The sequence below is a fragment of the Penicillium chrysogenum genome, assembly GCF_028827035.1.
Source record: "Penicillium chrysogenum strain IBT 35668 chromosome Unknown utg000005l_segment0_segment0, whole genome shotgun sequence".
Classification (NCBI taxonomy): Eukaryota; Fungi; Ascomycota; class Eurotiomycetes; order Eurotiales; family Aspergillaceae; genus Penicillium; species Penicillium chrysogenum.
In genome coordinates this window covers 661,264-679,658 of record NW_026622753.1, presented here as the reverse complement: position 1 = coordinate 679,658, position 18,395 = coordinate 661,264, and the positions used below count along the sequence as shown (strand labels likewise).

Below are 18,395 nucleotides of genomic sequence, written 5' to 3'. Positions count from 1 at the left end.
AGTTCTCGCCGTTAGAAGTCATTCAGTTGGTACATGTTGCCACCGTTTGTGGTTCATTCGGTGGGTTGCTCTCGCCGTTTTCGATTCGATCACTTGGTATCTCGGCGTTTTCTGTTCAGTTGGACTAGTTCTTGCCATGTTCCTGGCCATCCTCCTGGTCCTTGTGTTCGCCATTGTCTGTCTTGTGGCTGCCAGTTTCCTGAACCTTCTGGGTTTCCTGGACCTTGTCGGTTTCATGGTTCTTGTCGGTCTTTTGATTTCCGCGGCTTTCCAGCCAATCTCCGAACCGCTCAAGGCGGGCTTCTTCATCCTCATCTGCATCCAGAGGGTTTACCTTTTTGCCCTCTGCGTCACGTCGGGGGTGGTACTTGTTGAACTTCTCCTCGCCATCCCAGATGTAGGCATGGACAGGATTGCCACTGAATTGACGGCCGCTCATTTCCTAAACGATGGTCAGTTGGCTGCTATCACGTTAATTCTAACTGAGGCCTACCTTAACACACTGACGTGCGTCGGCCGATGCCACAAATCGGACAGTAACCACTCCATCAGCTTCGCCGTCCCAGATGACCACTTTGGCCACATCGCCAATCTTAGAGCACTCTCTCTCGATGTCTTCTTGGATCTCAATACTGGCGAGCGGGTCCTCCTGTAATTACACGTCAGTCGCCGGTTCCTATTCGTGCAAGGCAACCTTGCAAGAGGTAGGGTGTGTCAAACCTCCAGTTCCGCCAGTGTAAACATGTTCTTCAGAACCACATGTCTTCTCGCCTCCTCCTCAGCCTTCATCGCCGCCATAACGTTCTCAGCTTCATCGTCACCCCAGTCGGAAAGTTTCCTATCACAGTCGAGTCAGCACGAGATATTCTACCGCAATGATCAACAAACACACTTATTCAACCGCTCAGCGCGCTCCTTGAACTTCTTTTTCTCTTGCGCAGTCATGACCTTGGGCTCCGAATCCTGTTCACGCTTGTAGGAAAAGTCGGCCACCTGAACGCGCATGGGTCCATTTGGGTCGCGGGGGCCCAGTCGGAAGTCCGTCTCGTCAAGCCATTTAATCGCGAGGTCGACTGACTCAGGTTTGAAGTACACGACCAAGACGTCGCCATTGAAATTGCCATCCTCGTCGGTGTACATTTTGATTCGCGGCTTTCCGGTGTCGACTTCCTCAGCGAGGATTCCATACTTCGAGAACAAGTCTCGAATCTCCGACAGCTCAGCGTCCCGGGGGATATTGGTAACCCACACGGCGGTGTTTACACGGGGCTTCTTAACCTTGGGTTCATCGGTCTAGAAGGCGAGAGGGGACAGTCAATTATCAATCCCACCAAGCTGCCACCGCCAGAACACTTACCTCGTCGTGCAAGTTCTTTCGCTTCTTACGGTCGCGCGGATGAACGACTTGGGCGTCACCGTCATCAGAGCCGTATCCTTGCTGCTTGCGAATAAGCGCCTCGTCGATCTAGGGTTGCAAGTGAGGTTAGCATCCTGTCGGCCGGCATTATGGACAGCATTATGGACAGCCCGTCGCAAAGCGTCAGCGTTGTAATGCATATACCACGTACCGATTCCACCCATCTCTTCAGGATACTATTGAACAGGAACTCGCGACCGTCACTAGTCTCGAGCAGGTAGCTGTTGTCCGGTCTGGAGAACGAGATGCGCGGGTCGTTATCAAACTCCGCCACATCGGTCGGGAAGTCCATTTTGACAAAGCAACCCGTCGGGGGAACTATCTCAAAGTTGGATCAGATGAAATTGATGAAGACACAGCGCGGGCGACGTGTCGTGAAAATGGTGAAGGTTTGCGATGGTCGCGAAAGCGTCGCCGCGGTGTTAAATCGCGATTTCTCGGCGCGGCGTTCCGGAAGGTACTGGCGGGACCCGCATTCCAGGTCCACAGCTCTACCTGGTACGGCTCTACAGCTCTACAGCTCTACAGAGTACTAGTTTCCTGATATCCGCGTTGATGCCGGCATTGCTACTCATGGTTACAGTACTTTCAGTTCGCTCTGTGCCTCTGTCCGGTTCAAACAGTGCTTATGTCCTACGACGTAAAATGTCATGGCTTGCCTCGTCAATGCAGTTTTCTCCCCGGGATGATGTCGTGAAACTCGATAACTATTTGGGTATCTACTATCAAAATGAAAACGCACATGTGGCCTTCCGAGAGCATCCCAGATACCTATAGTTTGATAATTGAGGTATTCAAGACATTCTGCCGTCGCCAACAAAGAAGAATTAATGTGAAACAAAAAAGAAAGGCATTTGCCTAATATTAAATATTAAAGAACGAACAGCTATCAGATCAAGTCCGACCTAGGCCTTGGTGTCAATAACCTCGCCCACGGGTGTAACAGTGCGCCTAGAGCCAGCCTCCGAGCTTTCCACGCCATTGACAACATCGCGGGTGACTTCAACGTAATCATACTAGAGAATAAATGTCAGAAAGGTCACTTGGGTCGACTGAGAAGCAATAATACTTACAGCAAACTCGCCAATCTCGGCGTCGTCAATACCCATGATCTCATCTTCCTCGGGTGCACGCAAGCTGAGGCCCGGAACGAGGTTCATAAGGAAGAGAATAATACAGGTTCCAAAGAAGGCATAAGCCATTCCTGTGACTGAGTCGGCAAGCTGATATCCCAGCTGGATATAGTTCTTGTTAATCCAGCCGCCATCGATCTCGGTGACACCATCCAGGTGCGCAATGTAATCACTGTCAATGCAAGTTAGTTTATGATCGGACACTCCTGCCAGGAAGTAGCTTGACTCACGCAGCGAAAAGGCCAGTCAGAAGGTTTCCAACCACTCCACCGACACCGTGGACGGCAAAGATATCAAGAGCGTCATCAACGCGAAGAAGAAACTTGAGCTTAGTAGCATAGTTGCATGCAACAGCACCGACCACACCAAAGATGAAAGCAGCCCAGGGAGTGACAAATCCAGAGCCGGGGGGTAATAGCAACAAGACCAGCAATGACACCAGAGCAGAAGCCAACAGTCGACCACTTGCGCTCCAGTCTATAGTCCATCAAACACCAGGTCACACCTCCAACGGAGGCAGCAAGGTTAGTGACAACGGCAGCCATTACTGCACGAAGATTGGCGGACAGAGCGGAGCCAGCATTGAATCCGAACCAGCCGACCCAGAGAAACACGGTGCCGATAACAACGTGGGTTACATTGTGAGGGCGGTAGTTAAGCTCGTGGGTGCCATGGCCGCGACGCTTGCCCAACATCAAAGAGTAGGCGAGGGCGGCAGATCCAGACGCAATGTGAACAGGAGTACCGCCCGCAAAGTCAAGGCCTCCGAGCTTGAACACCCATCCCGACGAGTTCCATGTCCAGCAGGCGATGGGGTCGTAGATAATAGTGGTCCAGATGAACATAAAGACAATGCAGGGGAGCATGCGACCACGCTCAGCAACTGCGCCGACGGCGAGAGCAACCCTAATTGCGGAGAAGATGTCAGTTTGTGCTTCTAGGGGATCCCCCTCTATAGGACAGATGCATGATAATGACTCACGTAATAGCGGCGAACATGCCCTGGAAGATAGCGAACAGGAGATCAGGAACCTTGGTACTTCCCACAGATGGTGCACCTAGAACACCCTTGAAGCCGAAGTTATCGAGGTTACCGATGTAGCTGCCGGCCGTGTGGGAGAAGGCCAGCGAATAGCCCCAGAAGAACCATTGGAATGAAACCACACCCACCGACATGATCGAGAGCCATATCAATGACAGTGCCGACTTTCGACGAGCTAGACCGGAGTAGAAGAATCTATGATCAAGTAATGAGTGGGAGTCCTTGGGTGTTTAGGGAAGGGGTTTAATCAAGTCATACCCAACTCCAGGGATCATCAGCAGCACTAGGGCTGTCGACATAATAACCCATGCGATATCACCAGACTATTACCACTGTTAGCTACAAAAGCTCCTCCGGCGACTCCTAAAAGGTACACAACATACACTATAGAAGATGTTCAAGTCATCATGAAGGGAGTCACCACCAGTTGCGATGGTACCATTGTATTCAACCGGGTATTCGGCCATGATGAGACCAAGGCTAGGCCAATTGTATTGTAGGTGTTATCGGAAGTTGAAAGGCAGTCGCAATGGAGTGATACAGGAAGTCTCCGGCAGCTTTATGATAGGAGATGGAGCAAAAGTAGTAAAGGATACTTTCAAGCACCGGGCTGTGAAAGGAGAGAGAAGTGATATGTCTAACATGCAAGGACAAACCCTGGGAATTAAATAACTGGCAGTCTCAGACAACCAACTATGCTCCACCATCAGACGCTAGAACGCTACCAGACCATCGACCTTAGTTCCGATAGTGGAAGCTGGTCATTCTGATTTCTGATATGATTCATCTATTCTGATAGCAGGTAGCCAAGACCGCCCCCGTTTTAACCATGCCGGGTTCATAGCGAATATGGTATATACTCCATAGACCCAGACCGGGGAATTACGGGTCCTTGCGTTTACAGACGCTATATTTGGATATTGTACTTTGTACGGAGTACTCCATATGGGTATCTGCTCCCAAAACCATGTTTACACTGCAGTGTAACTACATGCTGTTTTTCTCTACATCTGTGCATCCATCGATTTTCCATTTTCCATTGAGAAGAATCTACTTTCCATGCTTTGACCCCCGATAAGCTGGGGGAAGGTTCAACTGGCGTACTAAAGTGATAAACAGATTGGGTCATTTCAGTGACAGAAAAGAATAAAGGGAAATAATAGGGATCGAAATTGGACGGGTGCTCAACGACTGGCTGTAGATATGAAGTTGAAGGCAGCCAATCAGAGGCATTTGCTTATCATTCTCAACCTTGGAAGTTTCTGTGGCTTCATGCGTTGTTTAATAACATTTCATTATGGAATGGAAACCGACCCGGTGCCTTGGATATAGTAGTTTCCATAATAATTGCATATTGCTATGTGCAACGTGAATACGTTCTGGATGTTTGATCTCGTTTGATCTCTTATCATAGATTCATCGGTTTAATCTCGTGTTGCCCCAACCAATCACATTTTGACTTCCCTTATCTTCATCCCTATGTACATTGCAATGTCAACACGCGCAATTCCTACTCGGTATACGGAGTACATTTGACAACGCGAGTGGCTACAGAGTATTTCCTTGTTGCACTCTTTTCTATCATCCAAGGCCGAAAAAGTTATAGAGGTCACAGATCAATCACTCGTAGGAAAATCTGCTGTAATGCAATAGTGTAGTATCTTCGCATCAAAATCTGCCTATACATAACTGTTCAACATTCATACTTCTGCCCCTGCAGGTCGCATATTTTCTCTCCGCATCATCTCTTAGTGGCTCCCCCATTCTCCGGGTCTGTCACACCCGGTTCCACACGATGCAGAACGCATGGGGCGGGAAAACCAAACTCTTTCCCACGGAGTCTACAATGTAGGGGGTCTACAAAAGTACACCAAGTGAAGGTCAAGATAAGCCCCCAGTCGTTCATTGGCGGGAATATTAGAGGCTGATTCGGCATCCCGACTTGGACCTTGGCGAACTCTCGGGCCAATAAGTCAAAAACTCTACTTAACATCACATTGTAGATCTATGAATATATGCCGAGCTCTTGCACTATTGGTCTTCTTGCTTTTGCTTTTGTCAATAGCGAGATCCAAGGCTTGATCATCTTGTATATCTACAAAGTAAGTTGGAGCGTGAGAGGTCGAGTTAGGCATGCTATGTGTTTCATTCCGTAGTGACTTGTCTCTGATACTACCTAGGAAAGGAGATGTATAGCCTCTTTAATGCTGCTTGGTTTATTAGTCCATGCAGATGATGTCCCCAGAGCCGCGTGATCCTCGATTATGAATCCACTGGTCCACTGATCGGCGTTACATCTACAATGTACACACCTACTTGAGATATATACGGAGTTCGGAGTACTCCATACTAAACGCAATGTTGCCCTAGCCAGGGGCAAAATCTGTATAGTTTGAAAATAGATACTAGCTTTTCAACGAAAAGTTCTAACATGCCCGGTCATGTCATATGCTCATTTCTCTAGTTTCATAGGTAGCGTCTGATAGCATGGATGTTTATGTTTTCAACGTCTTGTCCCAGTGGGCGCATATAAACGTACATTACATGTTCTCTCTCTTTCGCCCTCTTCCAGTGGAGTTAATAAATATGCAAATGTATGTTCTGGCTTGTTATAATTTGCTTGCTGTGGTGTCACAACTGCCGTCGGCAGTAGCAAATAGATAAAGCAATACCGAGTCATTCTGAGGAGAATTTTGGCTATCTAGTTATTCAAGGGATGAATACCTCTTTCCATTGCATTTGGTAATCGACTAATTTCCCATAGTTCCAAAATCTCACCTAACTGACTAGTTAGTTAGTAACTAGTTAGTTAACTAATCCATGTCATGTCTAACTAAACGATTTTGAAGTACACTCCCCTTTCTCATATAATTCCCACTTAAACTTTGTTCTAACTATTCCTCACAACTTGATTTGTCTCGTTAGCCAATAACGACTAGATGTAGGCATGCTAGTTTCTATCCACATTATTGTCTATCTTGTCTACTCGAGGCTTCCTTCACATGTCAGATGAGACTACATATGTAATATTGGTCCCTGAGTATCTTGGGCGCTCACCCCGTCGCTCACCCCCGACTAACTAGCCCCTTTCATTCCTAATCTTGTTTTCTGGCCTTTTCCCACCTTTTTTTTACCTGCTCCGACGGTAACCGCGCTGCAGCCCACTCGCTCCTAGGTCAGCAGTTGACGTAGTCCCGAAGCTGTAATAACGCGCCCTACTTTCCTAACGCCGATTGACCCGATTCCTTTAATCCTGTCTAAAAATGTGGAATCGATACTGGACTCTGCCCGCTGTTGAGAGGAAAAATATCTGTGTGGCCTTTTATGGAGGCTCTTCCGTATGTCGATCCCCCCCGTTTCCTGGCATAGTGACACAGGCACCATGTATGTTATTACATGTTGTGTTTTATGTCAAATAAGTGAACTAACATTTTCCGTTCCCTTCAGTTACTTCATCGGTTACTTCCACGGCATCAACGCCAAACCTAAAGACCGGAACAACATCAAGATCGGTCCTGCGTTCCTAGCGTGCTATGGCCTCGCGAAACCCTCTTCGGATGAATGGCTTAACAAAGATTGGAACGGGGATACCACAGGCTGGGAAATGTAGCTCATATAGACGGGGAGTCCATCTAGCACATTCCTTTCTAGCTTCATCATTGCTCTTGACAAAGGCACTTCTTGAATCTGATATGAATATGATTCGCCAGTACCGGTAGCGACTATTGCATAGAGGACAATACCTTTCTCCAATTGCTGGTGACGCTGTCGATAATACTCGGGGCTGCAGATTCGCTTCTTCTTTGAAGCAGGATAGTTCAAGACAGACATGCCTCAGGAAATAACAGAATATTCGGCCAAAGGACGTGGGCAAGTACTGATGCCGCAGAAGAACAACTGAATGATGAAAAGAAACTGTAAAGACTGGAGTTCAGAAGGACTCAGAGAGTAGTAAGACACTTCTCTTTCTTTTGATGCAGGCCATCGAGCATTTGTGCTAGCTGATAGCGGGGGGACTCATTAAATATTAGAGGAAAGTGGGCATGGCGTGCGGTTTTATATACTCTAGAATACAAAAAGAGCCACGAGCAAGCAGATATCGTAACAGAATTTTACAAAGATGGAGCATGCTGAATCACATATTGTGCACGGAGTACAATGAAGTAGCTGGCTTTCAAGTTGGACGCGTGTACTCCGTACCAGAGCTTGGACTTAATATAAATGAAAAGTCGAAACAGGAAAGATTCGCAGTAGATCGAACAGTAATAGGTGGGTCATTCGGTTAGCCACAACGCACCGCCACAGCATCCGCCTCCTATCACCTTAGTCCTACAGACAGACGTGCTCTCCCGGACCATCGCACGGTATGACCACCATGCAGCATCCGGAAATCCCCAGTCCTGATTCGGATGGATCAGGCTCTTCTGATGAATTTCCTCAGTACCCTGTGAGGAACAACTCGTCATTTGGAGAGACCGTCGACGAGCAAATCCAGACACCTGCAAGCACTATCGCATCTTCCCCTCCAACTCTTTCACCCAGTATTCCCTCATGGTCTAATACGCCGACTGCACGGCCACGTGGGATTAGCATTGGCGCTGCCACTCTCATTGACAAGCCCGATGGACTTCCAATGGCTAGCGACTTACGACCTCAGCGCCCGTCCGCCCCGGTTCGAACGCCGTCGAATACGTATGCCCCACAGCGGCGCCCACCGCAGTACATCAGCCTTCAAGAAGACCGCCAGCGATCATCATCAGCTAAACGAGGGAACCGACGGGATCCGAACGCGCAATACCGTGCCCAAGAGAAAGCCTACGTCCAACGAATTCGAGCGAACCCACAAGCCTGGTATCACCATCCCAAAGACGCGCCGCCCAACATCATGACAGAAGGGGATGGTGACTTGGAAGACCCCTCTCCTTCCTCCGAAGTGGCGTTTGAAGATGATTCTTACGATCCTGATACCCAACTTTTCCTCCCGGACGACAATTTACCAAGCGCGGAAGAACTGAAGCATCCCAAGAACCAGGAGCGGCTTGAGTGGCATTCCATGCTGGCGTCGGTCTTGAAGGGAGATGTAGTGAAACAAGAAAAGCAACGACTCATAGGATCTGCGGAATCAAAACGGTCGGCGGCCCAGAGCTATGCACTTTGGATCGGAGTTCGGGCAAGGACGTGCGGCCGAAGTATTCCTTTGCAGCGGAAGTTGATTGAGGATGCACGGTCACGTCTGGGTCCGATCATCGAGGATATCATCGGATTCCAGATTAAAGGAGAAACGGAGATCGGGAAACCGCCAAAACAGCAGGTCGAGGATATTGTGGAGAAGGTCGAGCGATGCGAGATTCTGTACTCTTCGCACAAGGAAATGGAAGCTGCCAACCCTCGTGTCGCCTCGGAGGAATTCAACTCTAGTCGCGCGGCCATATTTGCGTGGCACAACATCACGGCTCTCATCAACACCGAGTTGGCCGTGCTGCAGAGCTGGGTAGGGAACGAGGCTCTTGATTTCAGCCAGCCGAGGGTCAAGTCTGCCAAAGATGATCTTTCGGATGGGTCGTCCTTCCTTGATCGCATTATGAAGGAAGATGGCCTGAGGACGCTCCAGGACAAGGACGGCATGCTTCTTCGCATTCTCGTCGTCATTCAGAAAGCGAAGAGTACTCTGATCGAGAACTCAGAAGCGTTTGCCGCGCGACATCTGCCACCATATATCGAAGAACTACTAACATTGATTAACTTCCCTTCTCGGTTGATCCAGGAAATCATTCGAGTCCGTCTATCCTATGCGAAGAACATGAAAGACCCAGCGCAGCAAGCCCCCATTTTGATTGATCAGATGATTTCCCAATTCCAAATCCTGATGAAAGTGGCGGTTGATATCAAGTTCCGCTACCTTGATGTCTCGAGGCCAGAACCCGGCTGGGATTTGCCGCCATGTGTCGATGAGAACTTTGACAATTCGGTCTTGGATGCCATGAAATACTATTTCCGACTACTCAACTGGAAGCTGAATGCCAACAAGAACACTTTCAAAGAGGCCGAAATCCTGGAACAGGAATGGGGGTTCTCCTATGATATTGGTTGCCGGCTTGACGGTGGAGATATTGAGGTGGCCGAACAATTTAGGTATGGTCCCCGGTGATCTGCACAGTTAACAAAGCTAACAAGAACAAAAGTGCACTCACTGCCAGATCCTTGCAGCGTCTCATGATTCATTTTGAACGTGAACTCGTCCCCAGGCCCACGGAAACTGTACAGGATATGGACAAACGATACAAGAGCATTTTGGATTCCACACGAATTCGTCAACGCAAGCTCTATCGATTCTCCAAGTTTTTGTGCCAGTTGTTCGAGAACGCTACCGAATACAACATCACGACCGGTATCGCTTATGATTTCTTCGAGGCACTCTTAATCTCGGACCATTTCCTTGTGACCTCTACCACATCCGTTGGGCAGAAAGGAGTCTATCTGATCGCACACCGTGCCCTATGGAACCGCCCCGCTGATATCCAGGGTATCTTATCTACCTCCTTCAAAGAAGATGATCCAAACCAGGATGTCCATGTTCCCTATGTTCTGGCCATCCGACCCGAAAGACCCCTTGCCTGGGCAGGAAAGGAAATGCAAATGGAGTTCCTGGAACATCCAACGGATGTGCGGCTGGGCAAGCTACGTATCGTTGTTGGGGGCATGCAAGAACGACTGCAGAATGCACGCGCGGAGCTCGCACGACTCACGGGCATCCAACTTGATATGGTCATTGAACAACGTGCAAACCTTGGACGTGTGAACGTCGAGTTGAACAAGATCAAGAAGATTTCTTTCAAACTGTCCATGACTATTATGGATAGTGTGGCCATCATCAAAGATCAGCTACATGAGAGAAACTGGGAGAACAATGATTTGATTCAGGCCTGCTATGCATTCGCAACAGAGTTTGGCAAACGGTCCTCCAACTATGTCGATGCTAACAGGCGCGCTATGAACAGTGCCAGGCTGGTGGAGTTGTCTCTTGACTGGGTCGCGTTCATCTGTGATGAGTGTGACGCTGCGGACCGAAAAACTTTCAAGTGGGCTGTCGCAGCCCTCGAGTTTGCGATGGCGATCACATCCAGCCGACATCTCCTGTCTATGGACCAAGATCAGTTCAGTGATTTCAGATTGAAGGTGGCAGGGTGTATGTCCCTTCTTATTTCTCATTTCGATATCATGGGTGCGCGGTCTTCCCTTGCGGCGAAGAACGAGAAACGCATGGAGGAACGCAATGGATCCCGACAGATCGGTGCTGGTCGCATCACCAGCGACGAGGAAGCATCAAGACTCGTTCGCGACACATGGTACGCGCGCGTTATGGAGATTGAAGAGAGGAGAATTGAGGAAGATGCGAAGCGCCAGGCTCTAGGAAAGGTGCTAGAAGGATCTGATGAAGCTGATCGGTCACTCACCGTGTTATCTTCATCGGCTACCAATGTTACTCTGCGTTGGCAGCAAGGCCAGTTCATCGGTGGTGGTACATTTGGGTCTGTCTATGTTGCTATCAACTTGGACAGCAACTATTTGATGGCTGTCAAGGAAATTCGCCTGCAAGACCCCCAGCTCATTCCCAAGATCGCCCAGCAGATCCGAGACGAAATGGGCGTGCTTGAAGTGCTCGATCATCCGAACATTGTCTCCTACCACGGCATCGAGGTGCACCGTGACAAGGTTTACATCTTCATGGAGTACTGCTCAGGTGGCTCACTCGCTAGCTTGCTTGAGCACGGGCGTATCGAGGACGAAACGGTCATCATGGTTTATGCTCTTCAACTCCTAGAGGGTCTGGCGTATCTCCACGAAGCGCATATCGTACACCGTGACATCAAACCCGAGAACATCCTGCTCGATCACAACGGTGTCATTAAGTACGTTGATTTCGGTGCAGCCAAGATCATCGCTCGTTCGGGCCGCACAGTTGCCCCAATGGACAACCCTCAACTCGGCGGTTTCAAGGAGTCGGCCAAAGACCCCACGAACCAGCGCAAAAACCAGAAGACCACCACAGGAACTCCAATGTACATGTCACCCGAAGTGATCCGTGGCGATGCAAATCTAGACAACCGCGAAGGAGCTGTGGATATTTGGTCTCTAGGCTGTGTGATCCTAGAAATGGCAACCGGGCGCCGGCCATGGTCCACGCTGGACAACGAGTGGGCAATTATGTACAACATCGCCCAGGGCAAACAGCCAACGCTTCCATCTCGCGACCAACTCAGCGACCAGGGTATCGACTTCGTGCGCCGCTGTTTCGAATGCGATCCCGCTCGCCGCGCCACTGCCGCCGAACTCCTCCAGCACGAGTGGATCATCTCCATTCGTCAACAAGTCGTCTTAGAGTCCCCTACTCCGGGCAGCGAGTATAGCAGCGGTTCCAACTCAAGCTCTCGTCAAAACTCGGCATATATGTGATTTTCTCCTTCTCGCGCCATTCCTTTCTTCCTGGTCTATACCTCCCTGGTGTTGGCCTATTTACGTGGACAACATCTGCACTTTGATTATCATGGGAACTAAAAGTGTCTTTTCCGTTCCACACTCGCTCGATCTCGCCATCTACGACTGACATCGCATGTGATACCCCTTCTCGCCTCTTTTCTTGCTTCAACGTCTTTTGTTCGCCAAAGCCATACCATAATGCCATCTCACGTCCGCAATCATCTGTTCATCTATTTCCTGGAACTCATATCAAAAATTTCTGGGTTCCCTGATTCTTGTTTATCATGTTTTTTCCACGCCTGGTCTTTTATCTTCGGTGCGAGGATCTATCGACATTTCTCACTATGGCCCTCGGATGTAAACGGATCGAGGTCAAGTCTGTTTTAGTATCTGTTGGTCGCATAATTCATTTCTAGCACATATATACGCATACATTTGTGCATGGTTCTGAATGCAAACCTTTCAATTGGCTATATTATTAGACCGGATCATTTATCATTGCCAGTCAGCGGTAGATACATATACACCGGATTTTAGGTCGGGCAAGTTGGATTTCCCTTGCCGCTTTAGTGTGAGCACGTTGCTAAGTATTACATAACCATCAAATTGATCAGCCCTGGAGGTTAAACGTCACCTGAGTAAAGTTGGAGTAGCTACCTGAGTAAGTTAGCAGCTCACCTTAATGGAATGCACGACGCTAGCCCCATCCTAGTGTCGTTCACCTATACCTTCCAGCCAATCTGAATGCGCTATTGTCTTGTCAGTCATGATTAGATGATCCATTACTCCGCTTTGGGGCTAGCGTCACTCTTATTGATGATGGATAATGCTTCCATAATCCCGAAGATGAATTTCTAAGGTTCTGGAGCTCTCTAGAGTACTTAATCGCAGCCTATATAAACCATTGGCCCCTTGTTGAATTTTGATCACTCCGTAGAAAATAAATCTACTCGACAGCACTTCCATCACTCGCGTATTTTTTGAAGACCTCTCAAACTACATACCATGCCAAACCCACTCGCCCACGCCAAGATCGTTCCCCGCCTCTCCGGCGAACGAGGATACGCCGAACATGGCGGCTGGCTCAAATCATTCCACACTTTCAGCTTTGCCAGCTATTACGACCACCGATTCCAGAACTTTGGAAGTCTACGTGTACTAAATGAGGACCGCGTCGCAGCACGAAATGGCTTCCCAACACATCCCCACCGCGACGCAGAGATCTTCAGCTATATCCTGAAAGGCGAGCTCACGCACCGTGACAGCATGATTAAAAAGGGTGCGCAGGCCGAGCAAGGGAAACAATTCTACCGCATGCAGCGGGGGGATGTGCAGTTCACCACTGGCGGAACAGGTAAACCTCTTAAGCTTCTATTTTAACCGATATCGAACCAAAGCTGAACATGAGACAGGGATTGCGCACTCGGAGCAGAACGAATCCAACAAGCCGGTGCACTTCCTCCAGATCTGGGTGCTGCCCTGGAAGTATGGCCTCAAACCCCAGTACCATACAATGACTTTTAGCGAGGAAGCGAAGCGCAAAGCCTTCGTTCCTATTTTGTCGCCACTTGCTGCGGGCCCTCAAGCAACCCCGGCACAGGAAGAGACCGCTGCTCCTAAGATTCCTGGCACCATCCCCATCCATGCTGACTTTGTCATGGGGGCTGGAATTATCGAGCCCGGTTCAACGTTCAAGTGGACTGTTGGTGCTGGCGAAGCTGTTGAGTCTAAGAAAAAGCGAAATGTTTACGTCCACCTACCTATGACCAAGCAGGGCAAGTCCAAGATCATGCTTGATGGTCGGAAGGATGCTGTGCTCGAAGAAGGCGATGGTGCTTTTGTCACTATGGTTAATGCTGGCGATGCGCTCCTTGTGGAGAGTGTTGGTGAGGTTGAGGCTGAAGTTATTGTACTGGACAGCAATTGAGCCCAAATTCCTGCGAAAATAGATTAGCCTGCCTAAATTGATGAATTGTGTACATTAGCAATATAGAAATTGATAATATGTGCCTTTGTTAGTGATCCATAACCATTTGATATAGTTCACGTAACCCTCTGTGTCGTGATGATCCCAAAGCGTAACACAATGAATGGAACGGATTACTTACCTCTTAAGTACGCCCTGGCTGTTGCTATTGCTCTCCACCAAGTGTGTTGTTATCAACAAACCGGGGGTGAATTGTTGAATTGGATATGAAAGGGGATCAGTATCGTCCAATTTACTAAGCCAGGCTGGATTGACAGTATCAAAATCTCCAAGAGTTGTTGTAGTTGAAGTTCCTCGGTCGAGAATGTATTCTAAGGTGTGACAATGTACGTAGATATATGGAGTCAAGTCACTTTATGGGAAGCGTGATTTTTGTAATGGGTGTAAAGAATTATTTATTTGACATTCTAGTGAGTCTAAGGTATTTCTTCCCCAAAAAGTACTACGGTTTAACTAGGAATTACGGTACCCTTGACTCCTCTGAGTAATCTCCCTATACTGTGAAATACTCAATGAGCAGAACCCTGAGCGCCCTCGTAAAGAACGACCGTTTCTTTCTGCGCCGTACTCTATTATAGGGGTAGGCCAACCAAGGAGCTACATAGCAAAGTATCAATATAGCTCTGGAGCCTTGGCGAACCTTGGAATATATACGATTACCAAGAACACGCAGTGAAAATTTTCAATAACCAGGCTGGTCAACCAGCGGCTCACATGGAAGATAATAACACTAAGTTAACACAAGATAGGTGAGGAATAAGAAAACAAGAAGGAAAAAGATGAGATTAGGACTCCAAACAGAGGATGTAGGGTAACCAGAACCAGGTCGCCGGAAGTGGGGACGGAAACGCCGTTTCGTAGATTGCAATATCGTGAGACATGAGGGTCAATTTGAGGATGAGTTGTGTGGATGTAGGCTTTGCCTGAGAGAGATGTGGTTTTGGAAAATCCTCGAACGACATGGGTAGTCGAAAGGATGATCAAACACATAAACATGAGAGGGAGGAGAGCGTGGGAAGCAGAGATTGGCGTGGAGGGTATTGAGGAAAAGCAAACGGGATAGTGAACCCAATGGAGTTTTGAGAGATCCAAGCTTCTCATTCGAGATGGTGACCAGGAAGCACTGCTTAGCCATGTGGTACCAGGCACAATAAGAGCAAACGAGACACACGAGGACCAATTAGTCAGGTAGGAAGCCATTCATGAGGCCGGTTTGGGCACCAGCAGGCAAATTCGGCGATATTTAGCGGAACTCGACTGCTGGTGCGCATCCACGATCTTCGACATGCTTGAGTTCGAGCTGTTGAAATCTGTAACGAAATTAGCATCCGCAAAACCAAGAATTTTCGGAAAATAGAACATCCACCTACCGCTCGCTCTTCGCATGGAAGTATACGCCGCTCACAGTTCCCTCAATCTGGTTGAAGCAGATGTAATAGAACCCTTCGAAGCTAGCACCTGAGATCGTCCGTACTCGATGGTCGGGGACAAGGAAAGATTCCTTCCATCTCATGAATATGTGTTCACGCTGGGCGAAATTACGGTATGTGAAATCCGCTCGTTTGGCCTGTTTAGCCAGCGGACGCCAGGCAGGAAACCGAGACCAATGGTGCAAGTCTGTCTTTTCCGAGGCACCCCATTCCTCATTACGAGTTTGGAAAGTATGTTTAGTACCGATGATTTCTCCTTCAAAAAAGGTAGTCAAGGTAGGGTGATCTTCTGTCAGGCCTGTGGAGAACAACAAACATTAGTTGAGCTAGGTCCAATGCACGTGCGCACGAATCACATACCTTGGATTCTAAGATAGCCACAGAGATACGACTCAGCCATATCCACATGCTTAATCTCGACATCAACACTGTAAACTTGGCGATCTGATTGTTGGGTTCCGGCGAACTTGCTCCCTGAACGAAGAAATGAGGTATGGTTCGGCAGAAGCTATGACGATGGTCAGTGGCATGATACTGCGTAGAATCGATCTCACTACTTACACGAACGTTGGAGAATTCCCAGTTGAGAAGTGAGGATCCCGGAGTCGCTGCTGGTGACTGGCTGCGAGGGCAGGTTGACTCGGCAGGGGAGGTAGCCCGTACTGGGTCATCTTCCTCGACGCCCGTCGGCTTTCCTTCCGCCTTCATCGGCTCGGGGGTGCTGCCGCCATCAGATTGACTGGGCATGGAGGGCGCAATTGGGATTTCAGGCGAGAGAGAATCGAGAGGACAGTTATTCGATACAGTATCGGAAGATTCTCGCCAAGCCGAGATCCTTTCGGGCTCCGGTGGACATGTCGTGCGGGCGATCGCTGCGGCGATCGAGTTGTTACTCGGAGTCGGCATTGCAAATCAGGGAAAGAGGTGATGGGACATTGAACCGAAGCAAGAAACTCCAAAGCAAAGATCAAAGAGAAAGAAAAGAGAGCAAGGGGGATGGATCATTTGAGATCAGCAAACTAAGTCTTTTAAGGCCTTGAGGAACGAGCAATGCGGGGACAGTCCAGGTGGGTCAGCTGTTTCTGCGCCTGGCGCGGCGCCACTTTCAATATTGGTTATGTAATGTATATGCCTTAGGCCACAAGCCAATCACAACCCTTTCATCTACTTTTGATATCCTCCGTACTTGGTACAATCTTGTACCTTTGTAAAGATCAATGGTATGACCAATCTTTTATCCAAATCAGGCCAGATTGGGCAATCTTGGGCAAGCTTGGGCATTTCAGCACACGTACGAGAGTACGATGTTTGACATAACCATGCCTAAATAACTTCAATTTTCCCTTATACAAGCCCAATTTGTATGCCCAGGTGAAACCCCAGTCCCAAGGTGTCACTGGTGACATCGCTGGTGCGAATATCAAACATGAACCAGAGAATATCCCGGTGGCCACTATTACTGAGGTAATGGAACTAAATCACGCAGAATTGAAAGAGCTCCCTGAGTGTGTTCAAGCTCAAGAGCAATTTGGCCCAAGCTTGAATTAATTAGTGCTGATTTTTTGTGGGAAATTGGATATATAAAGCGAGAAGGCCCATTTGTTGTAGGGATTACTTCAATAAACTTGTCTTTCATCAGAAATACTAGCCCTACCTAGGTAAGACTTGAGTAAATACTCTTAAGCTACATATCTTCTGCCATGTTTTCCCAAGATTGAACATCTTGCTTTGACATCTTTTATACTAGCCCAAGCAGCGACAAAACATACAAGACAGTCAAATTGCTCAAAAAGGACTGAACGTAGACCTGCCCGAGGGGTATAAATCTCATTGTTTTTAGCGCTATAATTGAGTTCGCATCCCAAGAAACCCTCAAAAGAACGCCTGATGAGTATCATCAAATCAAACCCCCAATTATTCTTCAATTTTCTTTTATGCGCTCAATACTTAGATGGGCTTGATCTGTAAAGCAAGGGATGGTCAAACGATGTTCCAAGCATGGGGACAGGATCGATAATACCTTAAAGTGAAGGGAGATCAGCGAGAAAACAAGGGCCTTCAGGTCTTGCACAAGATAGTAAAAGACTCGAAGTCCTTCGGGGTCATCAGACTCTGTCACGTCGACCAGCGAGCCGATCTTGGCGGTCTATACAACTGAGCATTAGATGATTGCCGGTTCCATAAGTTACTTCGGTCGATTACCTCGAAGGAGATGTGCTCATTTCCAATCCGGATCTCCAACTCTTGGCGTCCGTCCTTGTTCTTCTGGGGCCACTTGGAGTCATCCTCCCTAGATGAGGTCAGCGCCGGTGTTCTTCTTGTCGGGTAATCCAAGTGCATACTTGAGGATCTCGCTATCCTTGATAATGCGCTTCACTTCTTCGACCAGCGCATCGCTCACACACACTATTACCCCATCAGCTCGTGTTCTTTCTTCTTTTTGGTATGTCTGCTCCTGCTCACTTTCTTTGCGGATGAGAGAATCATTGCGGTAGTTCGAATTGTTCGCATATCGTACGGCGGCGCTGCTACCTTCGGAGATAGTACGGAGATCAAACTCTGCATGCGAGTTAGCGATGAGAGAAAAAAAGGTGATCATGACTGGCACGCAGACTTACCTAGGAACTCATGTCCAAACCGCCCAGAGTGTCCTGAGCTGTGAGGGACCGTCAGCAGCTGAGGAAACCTGGGCTCACTCATGTCATCCTTACTAGTATCGGAGGTAGAAATTCTCATTCGACATCCTGGCAAATCTCAATCGTAGAGGTCGTAAGTGAATGAAGAGAGATAGCAATCGACGAAGTGGCAGTTGAAAAGCGGCGGGCTGTGGCTTAGTCATCCACACAGACGGCGCCGGGGGGCCAGATTAAGGGACAAGTTGATGGTCCCTCCCCATTGCGCATCATAA

The 18,395-nt window shown here is 48.5% G+C and overlaps 7 protein-coding genes across 7 annotated transcripts; 3 read left to right on the top strand and 4 right to left on the bottom strand.

The window, feature by feature from the left end:
- Positions 1-124: 124 nt before the first annotated feature.
- N7489_008640 (U2 snRNP complex subunit CUS2) lies at positions 125-1,709 on the bottom strand (the record flags this gene model as incomplete). Its single annotated transcript, XM_056714390.1, has 6 exons — positions 125-442; positions 494-649; positions 721-838; positions 893-1,293; positions 1,358-1,465; positions 1,569-1,709. The coding sequence occupies 6 exons, from the start codon at positions 1,707-1,709 to the stop codon at positions 125-127; spliced, it is 1,242 nt and encodes a 413-aa protein (XP_056562012.1).
- Positions 1,710-2,322: 613 nt separating this feature from the next.
- Positions 2,323-4,059, bottom strand: N7489_008639 (ammonium permease MEP2; the record flags this gene model as incomplete). Its single annotated transcript, XM_056714389.1, has 7 exons — positions 2,323-2,433; positions 2,491-2,722; positions 2,781-2,878; positions 2,973-3,456; positions 3,533-3,787; positions 3,851-3,915; positions 3,976-4,059. The coding sequence occupies 7 exons, from the start codon at positions 4,057-4,059 to the stop codon at positions 2,323-2,325; spliced, it is 1,329 nt and encodes a 442-aa protein (XP_056562011.1).
- Positions 4,060-6,932: 2,873 nt separating this feature from the next.
- N7489_008638 (uncharacterized protein) lies at positions 6,933-7,202 on the top strand (the record flags this gene model as incomplete). Its single annotated transcript, XM_056714388.1, has 2 exons — positions 6,933-6,976; positions 7,040-7,202. 2 exons carry the CDS (start codon positions 6,933-6,935, stop codon positions 7,200-7,202), a joined length of 207 nt encoding a protein of 68 aa, XP_056562010.1.
- Positions 7,203-7,967: 765 nt separating this feature from the next.
- On the top strand, positions 7,968-12,046 carry sskB (uncharacterized protein; the record flags this gene model as incomplete). The annotated part of the gene is made up of 2 exons (XM_056714387.1): positions 7,968-9,724; positions 9,775-12,046. 2 exons carry the CDS (start codon positions 7,968-7,970, stop codon positions 12,044-12,046), a joined length of 4,029 nt encoding a protein of 1,342 aa, XP_056562009.1.
- A 1,029-nt stretch (positions 12,047-13,075) lies between these two features.
- N7489_008636 (pirin family protein) lies at positions 13,076-13,997 on the top strand (the record flags this gene model as incomplete). Its single annotated transcript, XM_056714386.1, has 2 exons — positions 13,076-13,424; positions 13,483-13,997. 2 exons carry the CDS (start codon positions 13,076-13,078, stop codon positions 13,995-13,997), a joined length of 864 nt encoding a protein of 287 aa, XP_056562008.1.
- A 1,303-nt stretch (positions 13,998-15,300) lies between these two features.
- Positions 15,301-16,393, bottom strand: N7489_008635 (GID4/VID24 family protein; the record flags this gene model as incomplete). The annotated part of the gene is made up of 4 exons (XM_056714385.1): positions 15,301-15,367; positions 15,428-15,785; positions 15,848-15,995; positions 16,049-16,393. The coding sequence occupies 4 exons, from the start codon at positions 16,391-16,393 to the stop codon at positions 15,301-15,303; spliced, it is 918 nt and encodes a 305-aa protein (XP_056562007.1).
- Positions 16,394-17,434: 1,041 nt separating this feature from the next.
- N7489_008634 (mago nashi family protein) lies at positions 17,435-18,230 on the bottom strand (the record flags this gene model as incomplete). Its single annotated transcript, XM_056714384.1, has 7 exons — positions 17,435-17,449; positions 17,508-17,633; positions 17,690-17,777; positions 17,830-17,893; positions 17,951-18,046; positions 18,106-18,143; positions 18,199-18,230. The coding sequence occupies 7 exons, from the start codon at positions 18,228-18,230 to the stop codon at positions 17,435-17,437; spliced, it is 459 nt and encodes a 152-aa protein (XP_056562006.1).
- Between the last annotated feature and the right edge of the window lie 165 nt (positions 18,231-18,395).